Source organism: Poecilia reticulata, chromosome 13 (assembly GCF_904066995.2).
Source record: "Poecilia reticulata chromosome 13, P_reticulata-male-v2, whole genome shotgun sequence".
NCBI lineage: Eukaryota > Metazoa > Chordata > Actinopteri > Cyprinodontiformes > Poeciliidae > Poecilia > Poecilia reticulata.
The window spans coordinates 13908447-13923979 of record NC_088842.1 but is presented as its reverse complement, the minus strand read 5'-3'; the positions used below and the strand labels follow the sequence as shown (position 1 = coordinate 13923979).

Genomic DNA, 15533 nt, shown 5'->3' with positions numbered 1-15533 from the left:
GATCAGATGAGGCTGAATTTATGCAGGAGTTAACTCAGGTCAAGAGTTTACTGTTTGAGTTGTAGCTAAGTTTGACAAGTAGAAAGCTCTGCAAATAAGAGAGCAAAATGACTTGAGTCAGGCACTCTTGATTAAAGTTAAAGTAACATTTAAAGTCAAATTAAAAGTGTTAAACATTGTTTCATCTGTTATGCAGTGGCACCGTCCTACTCTGAACTATTTAAAAAATCCTCTTTGTTTAATACACATGTAAATGCTCCCCCCCCTCAAAATTATCCAAATTTATTGACACTCTTTGCAATTAATATTTCTAAGACTCCTTTTACCATTAGGACAGAACTTCCCCTGCAACATCTGTCAAAATTAACACTTTCTCTTTGCACAACATCTCCAGATGACACCTCATTTTTATTTTACTGTCCTGGTTTTTCTCGAGACTTTGCGCTGTAACAGGTTTTCCATGGCCTCTGGAAGAGAAACAGGTCAGATCTGCTACTGTGCTTCAAAATAAACCTAGAGAACTTTTCCATCTAATTCTCCTTTGCTTCACCCCTCATCTAATACTGAAGTACTGAGGAAGTTACAAGAGTAAAGCTGTCATAGTGTTTCAAGGAAAAAAGACAATCAGCTTCAGTTTTCTCTGTGTGTTCTGAAATTGAACTAATTTTGAGAAATATTCCCTTCTTTCACATCTATATACTGTGTGCATCGTCTATGATGCTCTTTTTTTGTTGGTAAAGTGAGTTGAGAGTGTATTGCTGATGTGTGCTGAGGGTTGTGAAAAATTTAACAACCCTGTCTAATAGGTGTTTGCATGATGTCACAGTCTCCTTTTTTCTCTTTTACACACATAATGATCATTTTGAACTGAAAGTAAAAGGCTTCCTCACAGTCTGACTTAATTTTGGACAAACATGAGCACTGATGGTTGATGTTCTAACTTTTATTATTGCAATTGCACATATCTAAACTAATACACAAGTCTAAACCAAGTTACTTCATTCAGTTAGTTGTAAAACCAAATTTAGGAACAAGTGTTCTCGACTCTAATGATATCGAAAAGCTGCTGATTTAGATCATTTCTAAATAGAGATGAAGTTCACCATAAAATAAAATTAATTCAGCCCAGCTGTTTAAACCTGATCAATGCCGTGTTTCAGACGTCACAGTGGAAAACAGAGGGGTGATGTGTTTATTATCTGTTTAGCTGGCAAAATAATTTAGCATAAAAAAACAGATGATTTACTACAAAATCTAACCGGGAACATTTACTCTGTGTGGATTTTGTTTTATGGATAATAGCGGTTGCTGCACCCAAAACTAATGACTGAACATTAAAATGTTTGGAAATTTTAAGTCAGAACTTGTTTTGTTTTCGGATCAAACTAAAGCCAATGATGTGTTTTTCCACAGCACCTCCCATGTTAACAGTGATATTTACAACCCTTCTTTGTGTGTTTTAGTTCATTTACAACAACATGGTGAGTAATTTGACATTTCCCCAATCCCTGTGCTGTGGTTGTTTAATGGCTGGCTGCTAGGGATGACAATTACCTTCCCTGTAGGGGACAAAACAAATTAAAGTGGGCGCAAGATAGATATACATGGAGAAATGAAGACAGATGGTGGTGCTCTGCTTGAACAAACAGTTTACACAACATGATCATAACGGACAATTTGGTAAATTTTGAGGGAAATTGCTGTGAAATGTTTCTATCACTTCTTCAGGTTTGGCAACAAAACCTCTCACACCATTGTATTGGATACATGTGCAAGGAAATCACAAACCCGTAGCCCATTGGAGTTCACATCCATCCATCCATCCATCCATCCATCCATCCATCCATCCATCCATCCATCCATCCATCCATCCATCCATCCATCCATCCATCCATCCATCCATCCATCCATCCATCCATCCATCCATCCATCCATCCATCCATCCATCCATCCATTTTCTTTACACCCTTGTCCCTTAGTGGGGTTGGGACACATGTATACAGAAATGTGGAAAATATATTTTGCCCTCCTCAGTTTTTTTTTGTTTGTTTGTTTGTTTGTTTTTGTTAATTTGTAAAAGGTTCGGATCAAACTAATTTTAACCCAACGCAACCTGATCAAATACAAAATACTGTTAAGGGAAATAAAGATGCCCATACCAATCTGGCCCTAAGTAAAAACAAATAAAATAAAAATAAATAAAAATATGATGTTATGTAATATTATGAACTCACATTTTTTGGGTTCAGTTCCTTTAGCCACACCATGTCCAAACTACAAAACTACATGGCCTGTTCAGTCACAAATAATCTAAAATAGGCAGCGCAACAACACGAAGTAATCTAAAGAAAATCTTAAAATCCAACACCTTCATGCACTGATCTACAGAAATTGAAGAACAGACAAAAAACAAAGTCACTGACAGTTATCGTTCTGGAGGAAGTGAGAAAACATGGAACAGTCATAAATCTTCCCCATGAGTGGGTGTAAAAATCTCTCCAAAATTATTTGGGAGGTCTGCTCCCTGTTGCCTCTGGCATGAAAGTAACGCAGCGGTTCAGAAACAGAACATCCTCCAGACGGGTTCAGAATAGGATTCTATAAAAGTCATTTAGATGCGATTGCCCCTTGCGTTCGGGGAACTCTTCAGGGAAGGAGGGAGCATTTCCTCATGTCTCACTATCGCCCAATTGGCCGCTGAATGAAAACCTTTCCTGCTTTGCCCTTACTGCTTTCTCTCTAGCAGATGCACTGTTTTCCAATCTCTCTTTACATTTCCAACTGATTTTGTGCTAAAAAAAAAATTCATTCAGTATTCTGAAGCAGATAAGGATTGTTCTTAGTTTCCCTCATTTCTTCATCCATCCTCCCATTTTTCAGAGCATAGCATTTAAACCTGGCACAATGGATGTAGTCTTTAAGCACTGGTTAAATAATGGCATAGATGTTATTAAGGAACTGCACATTAGTAATCACTTCCCCTACTTCATGCAACTGCAATCCAAATTTGGTCTCCATTTGAGCCACATTTTCAGATACTTGCAGGTTTGTGATTCCGTCAGGCACCACTTCCCTCACTTTGAAACCCAACCTGAGCAGCACAGCTTTTATGAGCTTGTAAAAAAAAAAGCCCCCTACCTCTAAAAAGCTAATTTCTCATTTTGTTAATCGTTTCAGTTCAACCCCACATTCTAAACACATTATATGAGGCCTGGACTTCCGATAAGTGAGATTTCAGATGAGTTTGTCAAGAATTAAAACCTGATCCATCAGTTCTAGACCTCAACCTATTTAATTCAAAGTTATCCATTGGCTGCACTTTTCCAAATCTAAACTATTTCTCTGTGTCTCACCAACTTGTGGCAAATGTAAATCAGATGATGGGACTCTGGACCATCTGTTTTGCTCCTGCCCTAAACTTATCGACTTCTGGTGCAAGACATTTCGATTTTATAGAAATGTCCATGGCAGACATCTGACTGCTGATTTGATAGTTTTGTGTCGCTTTAAACTTTCTCTTACTCTTCCCATGTCTGTACAGCAAGCTCTTATGTAACAAAGTAGTTTATCGTGAGGGAATTTAAATCCTCTAAGCCGTTCTTGCTTCAAAAAATGTTTTAATGACATGGTTTCCTGTATTTATCTTGAAGAGATTCAATACTCTTTGTCAGACAAGTTTCTTAATGTTTGGTGTCCTTTCAATAGATATAAAGAAAGAAATGGGATAAAATGATTGACCATTTGGATTTGGTTTTTATTGTTATTGTCATTATCATATTTCTTTTTACTTGCATTGTTTTATGGTGCACTGTTTGAAACACATTGTTTTCTGCACTGCCTGTTGCCCCCTTCAACTCTCTCTTGGGCTCGATTAAGCACTCTGGACAGAAAAGTTTGGATTTTTATCCTCTTTCATCACTAAGCCAGCAGGCTGACAGACTGTTTTGACAGTTTGGTCTTGTTTTTATTCATTTATTTGTTTATGTTATATTGTTTTTTGTCTGCCTCGGCTGTTTAATTCAGAGAAATTATGAATAAAGTATAAAAAAGAAGAAAGAAAAAGGAAATATCAGTATCATTCCAGTAGTCAAACATGGTCGTGGTCATGGGAAGGTCTGGGGCAGCTCAGCTGCTTCAGGACTTGGAAGACGCATCTGAAATGATGAACTCTGCCAAAACCTAACTTATTCTTAAGGAGAATGTCCCACATCACCATTCGAGACCTTAAGCTTAAGCACCACTTGGATTATTCACCAGGACAAAGGTCCAAAGCACAGCAGAAACTCAACCCTTGAATGACATAAAAGGAAAGCGAAGTGAAGTGAAATTTTTGTGGTGGCTTAGTGTGTCTGGATTTGAATGTGGTTGAAATGCTGATATGAACATAAAAAATTAATTCATGGTGAACTGCCACCATACCCCACACCGCGAATGAATGAAAACAGTTATGAAAAAAAAGGAAAAAAATAGTGGGTTAAAATTCTTCCAAAGCGATGTAAAAGCTTTATTCCCAGTCAGTGGCGCAAAAAGTGGGTATGCAGGGTATGCAACGCATAGGGGCGCAGTGAGTGAGCGTCGCTCCTTCACCCTGACGTTCCTTCCCTGGGGGGGGGGGGACCTATGTTTTCGCATCCCACCTGAATAATGTGTAGTTGCGCCACTGTTCCTAGTTATCCTAAGCTCTTCATGGTCGCTTTTTCTGCCAACGGTGTCACAATCAGTTATAAGATTGGTTTGGATAACTTTGTTCCTTAATAACAAAGCTATTGAAATCTACATTTTGTGTTTACTAATTTTGTCCGTGTCTGACATGCAATGCATATGTGGCACATAGGCCATGTTGACGAAGTAACCGATGTAAATTAATACTGCTTTGTGCTTTTGTGTGTGTGTGTGTGTGTGTGTGTGTGTGTGTGTGTGTGTGTGTGTGTGTGTGTGTGTGTGTGTGTGTGTGTGTGTGTGTTATTTACTAGTTGTGTCGCAGTTTGACGTGGTTGCGGAGGGGTTCAGTATCGCTCCGCCGTTGCTAGGAGACGAAGGTTGTGGAACGGATTGTTTTGGGGAGTTTTTGGGGAGTTTTTTGGGAGTGGGGGGTGGGTGGGGACGTTGTAGCAATCCTGCTTAACGGATTAATTACTTTGGCTGCCTTCACATTGCAGCCTGAAATGACCCAATTCCGATTTTTTGTCAAATCAATTTTTGTGTGTGTGTCGTGACCGTTCACACTGCCAAACATATGCGACATGTATGTGTTCTCCTGTGTGAATGGGCAAACGACCTGAAAGTGTCCTGCATGCACAGTAGAGGGCGCAATAGCGTCAGCGTTCTGCCGACCGCCACAAAAAGAAGAAGTGCTCAGTGTTTGCAGAAGTAAACATGGAGGCTAACGGTGGAGCTTAGCTTACACATTTGAAGTTGTTGTTGTCAGACCGGAGCAGCATATTAGCAACTTTATACTCATTATAGTCCGTCATAGTTGAATTTCTCCCGCTTGCGCGTATCAGGACGCAGAATAGTGACATTTGTCGAGTATCAATTAACGTTCAGGTCGGATAAATGTGACCTGGACATTAGGTCGCATTTGAATTGGATACGTATCGGATATGCAAGTGGCCTGGGTCGCATTCGAAAAGAATCTCACCTGTGCTGTTCGGACTGTCATGAAAAGATCACATACAGTTCACATTACGTCAAAAGCTTGGAACGGGGTCACTTCAGGCTGCAGTGTGAGGCGCAGCCGATCCGAGGTACAGTGCATTTAGGTAACCATGCTACCGTAGTACCAGGCTCGGCAAAGCCGACCTACTGTCACCTTTACACTATTTGTATAGCAAGGATGAAGCAAGAACATGTCAAATGCATCTCACAAAATTAATTTTATCTTACGTCACCATCTCTCTCTTGGTCATGTCCAACCTTGTCTCTGCTTCCCCAAAGCACTGAAGTAAGAGTCAAACACACACAAATCCTGTAACTCTGTGCCTTCCAAAGAACTGAGTGAAGCTGTTCCTCTAGAATCTGACAGGGAATCATTACAAGATTAGGCAAGTCATGTCTTCTGAATCAACAACAAAAAACCCCAAACAGAATTGTTTAAAGCCGCGCGCTAAGATAACCATTCACTATGAGAAATCGCTACAAGCTGGTGGAACAAACAGTTCAAGTGTGTAGTGATTAATTTGACAGACTTATTAGAGGGCATCAATAGCCCTGAGGACGGTTTCAGTTACTGGTATTTATTCAGCCAGAAAAAAACAAAAACAACAACCAAAAAAGTTTGATAGTGTTCACATCTTCTCATGTTGTCTCTAAATTTAAAAGATCTTGGACATCAATAGTGCCTGAAGGAGAATGAAAACATTCCCGACAGGAGCCAGTCCAGACTGCAGCGAGTCTGCTTCTGATAGATCACAGCTTGGTGAGTTAATGTGCTTCTTCTTTGAGGATTTGGCACAGACTAACTGCAGACCAAACACATGACTGTGAGACGTTAAAACTGACTTTATCCAAGCCTAAACAGTAAACGCTGCGCAGATAAGTGTTAGAAGCACCGACGATGATGAGGGAAAACAATGGAAACGCCCCTCGCCAAAACATTGTCGTGACAGCGATGGCTTCAGGAGGAGAAATCTGGGAGAATTTGAAACGTTACAAAGTTGTCCATTTAATTTTTTGAAGGGACTGGACCGGATTAAAAGAACCACGTATTAAAACAACCGATCCATTCATAAATCTGTGGCGTAATCCTTGCAAAACCTTTCACAGCAGTTATAATAAAAACTTGATAGGAGAAACCTTTAGCCAACATGTTAGCAATCGCTTCTGGCTGAGATTTTGATGTGAATCTATAAATGTGGATGGAAATGTCCCTCCTAAACAGATAGCTCAGATGCTATGAAGTGAGCCAAAAGATTTTTAGAGCAGTCGACAGATCTCTATTTATCATCCTCATCTGCATTCACAGATTAGTTTCTGCAAGAACCTAAAGTTGATTATTAGTCCAAGGGGAATGAAGTTGTAAGTGGATTTCTATTGCCAAGACATCTTCTCTGACCGGTTAATTAAGCTGTTTGCATGTTAGAGTTGGGCTTTGCTGACTACGTGCAGCAAAAAGCTTTATTTTGTGCTCTCACTTTGTATAAAAACGGATTTATTACGAGTGACTAAAGCTAAAAACCTGCCAAATTTCTACCATGTTAAAAGCTAAGACGAATTCATTCTCATGTTGCATCTAGCATTTGGCTTTGGTTTCTTTTTGTTCTTGCATGATGCTCAAATTGAACAATTTTGAGGTGAGTAACAAGCTTTGACTCCTGAGAAATGACCATATAGTTCCACTCTTATAGTTCAGCAGTTTAGTCCCGGAGAAACCAGTCTGGATTTATAAAAAAAGTGAGGATGTCAATTGAGTCAATTATGGAAAGTGAGCTATTAGCAACCGAATCCTTACATGAGAACCTCACTTATGAAAATCCGGGCTTAACCTACAAAAAGTACTTTCACAATAACAAGTGGAGTTCAATCAGTGCTTGAAAGCAAACAGAATCATCCCTAATGTGTTCAGAATGAAGTCATCATGCTACAAAATCACACAAAGCCACTCAATATAAACACATTAAATTGCTTTAGTGGATCAAGCAATAAAGAAGCAAAATTAAACCCTCACTGTGAGAGAACAGTCTGGGTTCTGTCCGAACTTGGGCTCAGTTGGTCTGTTTCTTTAAAAGCAGAGCGGACCTGTTGAGTGATGGGACCCATACAGTAAATGCCACATTCAATGATTTAGCTGGCCTGTTAGCGTGGCAGAACAGGGAGAGCGGAGCCAAGGAGAAGCTCACAACATGCTACCAAAAAGTCCTGGAGCATCAAGGCTATCGTTCAGGTGCAAAAGATTTACAATTACTTCATGTTTTTGGACCGATCAGGCTTGTCCACCAGTCTAAAGAGATATTTTCAACAAGCTTAATAAATGCCAAGCGAATTTCATTGATTTACATAATAAACTGATCTGGCTACAGCCACAGGAGACAAATTGGCTTCCAGCTGCACTAAAAAAAGCTCTCCTTCAATGGAGAATCTGTTTCCCTAGTTTCATACAAACAGTTGAGCTAGGAGCTGTGAATGGGCTTCACTAGCACCAGCAGTGATGCAAAATGAATGGAGGTGCTGAGAGAAGTCAACAAATGCTGCAAGAAACACAAGAACCTGACTAAACTAAAACCTGAAAGAGAGTCTAAACCACATGAGTCAAACTCCAGTCCTCGAGAGCTGGTGGCCCGCAACTTTTTCATGTGGACCGGACTTTGACGTCGCTGGTCGAAAACAACGCCAACAAGCATAAATTATAAGAGACCCTAAGAATCTCGACACAAAAGAACAAACTTTTGTGTCTAAAATGGTCCAAAAACAAAAACCCGGCTGAGACAAAGATCTGTGGATGGCAGCAGAAGACGTTAAACAGGCCCAGAGCATCATGCATATTTTCTCAAAAGCATTTGGGATCATTTACATGTGAGATCAGTATTACCCTTTTCCTACTGATAGATGATTGTTGCAGGAAAATGTGGTTAATCGGTTAATTTAACACCGGGGTAAAGATGGTTTGGATAACTTTTTCCCTCTTCATAAATAAAATCTGAATTTGAAAACTGTATTTTATTTTTACTCAGTTTATCCTTGTCCAGTATTGAAAGTTGCATAGACTCCATTGTTCCAGTGTGACAAAAATAAAACAAATTAAAATTCTGCAGTGTTTCAGGGAACCAGCAAAACACACACCGAGTAGCATGGGAGGGGGCACATGTATTAACGAAAAACACGCCAGATGTTTCCTCTAAGACTATAACTCATTTATTCTCGTCGATGGAAAGCTTTCAGACAGTCCTGGCTTCACACCGCAATTCTGAATTTCTCAGACATAAAGAGGTGTTTTCTGGCCAGGAGCTTTGAATGGGCGTTAATGAGGTTCATGTTACCCACAGATAATTTACCCTTGGACCATGCACAGAGGCATTTTTGTCAGGTTAAAGGGCAAGCACAGATGGATCTACTTTAAGCCTCGCAGAAATGTTTGATAGATATGGATTCAATATTCGCTCGAGATCAAAGTTGTGCTCCAAAGTCAGTATTGAAATGTTTTGGCTCTTTTCTGTTTTCGTGCCGCATATTTAACCTGACAGAAGCTCAAAACTTCAGCTGAAACATGGAATGCAAAAGATGAATGTTGTACAAGAGGGCGAGATAAAAGAGAGACGACGCGATCTTCTAGCTGACAGCCGGCAAATTATGCACCACACGGGCTGATCAAAAGGGGCAACTGGAACGAGGAGAGCGTTACTGTAGGTTCACTAAATATTTATTTTGGGAAAATTACATTTCAGAAAAAAGCAGCTGGGACACTGGAGGACAGTGAGGACAAACAGCTGTGACTCTTAAGCTGATAAATAAAAAAGAAAGAAAGATGGGATTCACGGCAGCATTTATAGCTCGGATGATTAACATGTTTTCCATTTGGAGGTTGAATAACTTCAAGACTCTCGGCCAAAACACAGACCGAGAACCAATCAAAGCAACGCAAAACAGAGGAGGAAAAACAAATCTTGAGAGCTGAATGATAGTGGGAGGAAAAGGCATGCTCACAGCCTCGCTCTCTTCTTCCTCTCCCGTCTAAAACAGATAAGGCGTGACTTCAAGCTGCACTCGAAGCCACTTTCTCATATCTCCAACAAGAGACTATCTAGTCAAAGCTTTCTCTGCGACCCTCGCAGCGAGCTGATCCACCCAGGGGGCTCGCCGGGGGTGTATTCAATCTGTGTGTGGTTTCTCTGAACAGAAACAGAGGCCAGCTGGAAGCTTCTGGGTCCGACATTTTTTAAGGATGGGATCTGGGGCCAAGTGAACATACACATGCACATGCAAAGGTGTGTGCAGGAGCAGGAGCCAGTTCGGCTATGGGAGATACAATAAAATGCGCAGACCCATGAGAAACGAGCCCGAGTAACGAACCAACGCAGTAAAATCCAGCTTCAGATTGCACAACATGACAAGAGGCCAGGATTATTATCTGGTGCAGGAGTTACCTTAAGATCCAATAACAAGTTAAAATCTTTGGACACAGACGTCTGGTTGGATTCACGTGACCGTGGGAGAGCAGAGATCTTCACTTTTTTTTTTTTTTCCTAAAACTGCAGCAACAGATATTTGATGCAAATATGAAGCGAAAATAATGACACCACTTGCACTCACTGCCTTTTGTCACCTTGCTACTGCTGATCTGTCACTTTGAAAAATGCATTTCAAAAAGTACCGCCATTAAACTAAACTTTAATTTTTATTTCACAGGAGAAAACATTAAAATGCACTTTAACAAAAAAAAAAAAACATGAATATAAATGAGATTAAAATGAAAAGCTTTAATTTGATCACTTTAAGCTTGAAATGTTTGTTTAAAAAAAAAAAAATCCATAAAGTGTGCCTGTGCTAAGTCTGTGACTGATGCAGCCCAAATTCCTGCAGAGTTCACCTGTTGCACACTTACCTCCTTGAAGAGAGGACTGAATCAACGCTAGGAGGACGACTCCACAGACGAGCAAGAGAGCGTTTCTGTTAGCCATCTCTCTCCAGAATGCACCACCCCTCTCCCGATCAGCTGGTTTTATTCTCTCCCAGCTAATTACCTCTTCCCCGAGGTCTCAAAGAGCGGACAAGTAGAGTGAAAAAGGTAAAAAGATACGGGGGAGACGCTGTGTCATTACAAGAGGGGAGACGACTCTGTTCCCCCCCCCTACTTTGAGTCTGGTGTTGCTGTTTTTATTCTGGTCACTGCTGCCAACTGCTGAGACGCGGCTGCCAGCGAGGAAAGAAAAAGAGGGGAAAAGACACACACACACAAACTCTCTCTCTCTCATGCACACACACACGCACCCCAACCGCTGTGCTCCCAATCCACAATAAATTGAACTGTCAGCCAAACATTTGCATGGATACACAGAAATATCTGTACGAGTCAGATTGAATATAAAAGAAGAGCAAACTGCATACCAGAATAACATTCGTCTGTTATGGTTCTCATTACCGTCTCCTGACAGGCAGTAACAAAACTTTTTCTTACTTTTTTTTTTTTTACTGCAAGTGAAGAAAAATAAAATAAAAATAAAAAACACTGAGAACGAGGCATTGCAGTGTGAGCAACTCCATAAATAGCTGAGTTCTTTTAAAAATCCCCAAAATGAACACATTTGGCAACAGTTGCCACAAAGCAAAACAAAAAAAACAACAAAAAAATGCATTGGAAATCTTATAACAGCAAGTGATTAAGGCAGTTTTTCCAGCAGAACATTTGATGACAAAACATGTACCTAATTAGGTTTAACAGTCTTTATATTCTCCAAACCATTAAATAATATGATGCAGAGACGGCTTCTGATTCATTTCACAGTTTTTATGCCATCTGGACTAAAATCAGTTTCACTTCCAAAAGTGAAACATTTAAATCTCCAATATTAGACTAGATTATCCTGGGTTCTTTAAAGGAAAACCTGTAATTTGTGATACCTTTATTCTGCAGCTTAACCGCTTTCCTTGGCATTGAACGATTAAACCACGCAGATTCCATTTAAAACTCACATTTTAGTGGATAATCAATGCTCATTTTTGAGTGGCTGAAATGCAAACATCTGCAGCATGTGTATATATACCAGCCATGTAAACACACACTTGTGGCGGGGTTTAGTGAGATGCTAAGCAAACGCTAGCTATTTGACTCTGTTTTGATAAGACTTGTTGATAATTTTGGTCGTAACATATTTCAGTGCCCTTCCAGTAAACCGTGCGACATAGAACCTCACACCGCTTTGACAACAATCACAGAATCAATTCTTAAAATTCCTTTGCCAATAGCTTACTTGGATTAAGGTGGATCATTTTATTCCAGCTGCAGTCCACTCACTAACCAAAGAGCACAGACTGTAACCCAGATCCCAAGATGAAGATGAAAACCAACAAGAACACCTGCTTTGAGTAAACGAGGAAACACTGAGGATGATTTGTGATGTCCACAGTTAAGTGATTTACTTTGGGATCACAAAGACACATAAAGAAACTCTACAAAGACATCACACGCACCTCGTTCTGTCTTGTGGTTTGAATTGGCAAAGGGAAAATAACCGTATTATCTCAACCTATTAGACTGGAGTGTAAAAATGTGAGTCCCAAGTTGACCAAATACAGTATGAACGTGAGCGTCTGTGAAAGGCACCAATGACTTGCATGGTGAAGACCTTCGTTGACACGTCGCCGCTGACAGACCTGTCAGTGTCCATCGGGCCGCTCTCCCTGGAGGCACATATTTAGGATTTCAACTCAGAGAAGGTTGAAGAGAGGTCCTTTTTATTGGCGAGAGCCGCAGCCAAAGTCATTACTCTCTCAGACACAGACCTGACGGACCAGACTGTTGCATGCGGCCTAATGGGTTCTGCTTTCCAAGACACACAGCATCCTTCATACCGGTGACATTCGCCGCATTAATGTCCGCATTACCTCATGTTTGTTTCATTGAAGTTAGCTCAGGCATGTTGACAACGTCAGCTGTTAAAGGTTTGTTTGGAATAAATGCAGAGTGTGTTTTCACGTGAAAGATGAAGCTGTGCATAGGCCAATTTTTTCAGAAATTCGTTCTGTTTTTTTTCAGCCTCTGTTGCAGAATGAATTTGAGCTACACTTTATCTCTATCGGTGCACCTTGAAAAATCGTACGCCTGAAAACCAAATCATTTTGATGATGTAAAGAAAAGCAAAAAAAACCTGACACCAAGCAAGACCTCATTGCGCATGCATTTCCTCAAACTTCATCAAACTCGGACCAGAAGTTTTAATTGCTAATAAGCTGCAGAGATCCTGCACCCTGGGATGCCGATTCAAACAAGTGAAATCATCTGTTTTCTGCTCTAAAGTCTTCCATTACATGGAGAGAAAGGGAGGGGAAAAAAACACAATATAAGGAGAAAAACTCAAAAATTTTAAACAAAAGCAAATACCGTGTAAATATTTGAAAGCCTCTCAACTCTATGATTAAAGTAAATCATTAATTACAATCCAAACACCAGGAGGAGATTGACCTAATACTGTATTATGCATGGTACTAGTCTTTCCATATTTGATTTAGGACCAAAAGCCCCAGCTGACCGGTCTGCTTGGGAAGCAGAAGTGTATTCTGGATGGGAGCAGTGTTTTCCTCAATCTATTTGCAAGCCATAATGTCTATTTTAGCTAATGTCTGGGTTTTATCCTCTGGGCTGAGCTACATGGTGTTTTTGCCAAGAAAGCAAAGAACATGGACTTTGGGGAAGGCTCAGAGAGAGGTCGCATAGAACAAACTGTAATTAATAAAACAAATAATTGCTTGCTCCGTATAACATTTAGGGTTCATATTCATGCAATTCCGTTACAGCATTAATGTTTAAAAAAAAAAAATAGAACAAATTTTAATTAGCTTGTTCCCGTTCTTCATTGTGCTTCTTGAATTAAACAGACAGCTACAACATGCCGTCAGCAAGAAAACGACACTGTCATGTTGAATAAATCCGAATATCCATTCAGAGGTTTGTTTATCAGATTGAAAATACCTTTTGAAAATAACATTTGAGCAGTTTTCAAACGTTTCCAGAAGCCCACATTTCTGATTTTAGAAATAGTTGTTTTATTGATCTGATAATATTCTAATTTTAAACATCACGTTTCCAATATGGGAAATAATCATAACTAACAGAACTAAAGGCTTTCAAACACTCATCTGTGTTTAATAATGTGCTTCAAATAAGGTTCCTGAAATATGTGGGCTCATATGCTAATTTATAGAACATTGTTACGGATCAGTACTTATCAGTAACATGTGTAGTACTTGTCACTTATTATACCTCACCTATGCTCTTCCTTTGTGTGACAGACTTGGAGAGAAAAAAAAGAATATGAATTCACAGTTCTTATTTTCTATTTAAATAAAAAGGAACAAAACCTAACAGTAGATAAAAGCAAAATTAAAGGAAGCAGGTTTTGAAGGAGAAGCTGCATTAACTGTGGAGATTGTGAATCTGGGGTTCTGTGCACCATTAAGGATCATTTTAACATCTGACAAAAGCCCATTTAAAGATAATTTATGTGATGAAACTGTAAGAATTTCTTTTAACTGTGACTGTACCCAGCATTTTATTTTTAAACCCGAATGTGAACAATGCAATGTTTTAGGTATTGAATTTCTTGACTTATTGTCAGTATCATTTTTCTGTTTTTAATGTTTTTTTACTCCAAATTCAACATACTTTATTGGATAATAGCAGCTGATTGACGTCGAGTTGGATTTCTGTCATCGGTGAAAGGTCACTAAAAGGTCACATATGAAGTATTGTAAATAAACTTGTAAAGATGACTGATTTACAAAATAATTACTTTGGATTTTAGTTTTTGGAGAAGATGAGACAGCTTTATTCTCCAGGAGCAAACAGATTTTCTTTTCACATTTGAATTCATCCCATTGGAGTTCAATAAATTCCAGTGGTAACAGTAGTTACAGCAGTGGTTTCCCAGTTAGAGGTCAGGACACCACTTTGGGTCAAGAAACATCAAATGGGGGATCTTCTGGATGCCAAATAAATGTTTAATTAATTGCTCAGCAGAATTTCAACTTGACGGCTGCAGGAGAAAAAGGACGTTCCGCAGATCTTAAAAATCGGGATTTATGGCGCATTTAAATCCTCGTTTAATTGGCTTATTAGCCGTCTTTTGTGGATCAGAAGCTGAAATGTTTGGACACCACCGAACCACTGATTTATGAGCATCTTTACCATAAAACTTTGTGCCAAGTTTCCCCAGTTCAACTGAAATCATGAGGACAATTCAGCTGCAGAGTTATGTTTACATAATATTTGCTCCAGCAACAGACTTTATATTATGAAAGATATCAAACAGCGGGAGGTGAAGCTGTAAAAACCCCTCCTGGTCGCAAGATTTTGTTTGGTTGTAGCCTGAAATTACAAGTCTGGGGACATTAAACCATATGGAAAAGTGAAAACAAGGTTCTGGACAAAACGGGTCCTGAAATTGGGTTCCTGCTTGAGCGATAGTTGGTTGTGCTGCAACAGGGATTCTTTAGGTCAATGGTCAGTCAACCTCTGGTAGGCAGTGATGGTCTGTTTAGGCATAGGTTTTTTAATATCAGGAGCTTACCCTCTTTGATTTGGTCACAGAAATGGGTTACTAATAGCTCTGAGCACATATACAAAATGTAAGGAGAGAAACCTGGAAACCTGCAGGGGGTGAAGACACAATGAAGCACCAACCAGAAATAGACTGCGTAATCTAAGAGCTACATCATGTTAGTAGAAATAGATTCTACCACTGCTCTAAAACTCCTTTTTCAGGCTTCTGAGAGACTTATTGTCAAAAATCATGGCTCAATGAAGAAGCTCAAAGGTGAACAGAAATCCAGGCAGCATAGGTGAGCAAAAACACAAGGAGCTCAGACACTGGTAGCAACTGGAA

General features: G+C 39.7%; 1 protein-coding gene across 5 annotated transcripts in view; it reads right to left on the bottom strand.

The window, feature by feature from the left end:
- elna (elastin a) overlaps positions 1-10858 on the bottom strand; it is a 54213-nt gene extending 43355 nt beyond the window's left edge. For 3 of the 5 annotated variants that reach the window (XM_081615105.1, XM_081615106.1, XM_081615107.1), the window contains exon 1: positions 10538-10858. In XM_081615105.1, coding sequence (XP_081471231.1) covers positions 10538-10613 — 76 coding nt within the window. In that variant the 5' untranslated portion in view covers positions 10614-10858. The remainder of the gene's footprint in view (positions 1-10537) is intronic. The other 2 variants (XM_081615103.1, XM_081615104.1) reach the window with 2 other exon arrangements.
- Between the last annotated feature and the right edge of the window lie 4675 nt (positions 10859-15533).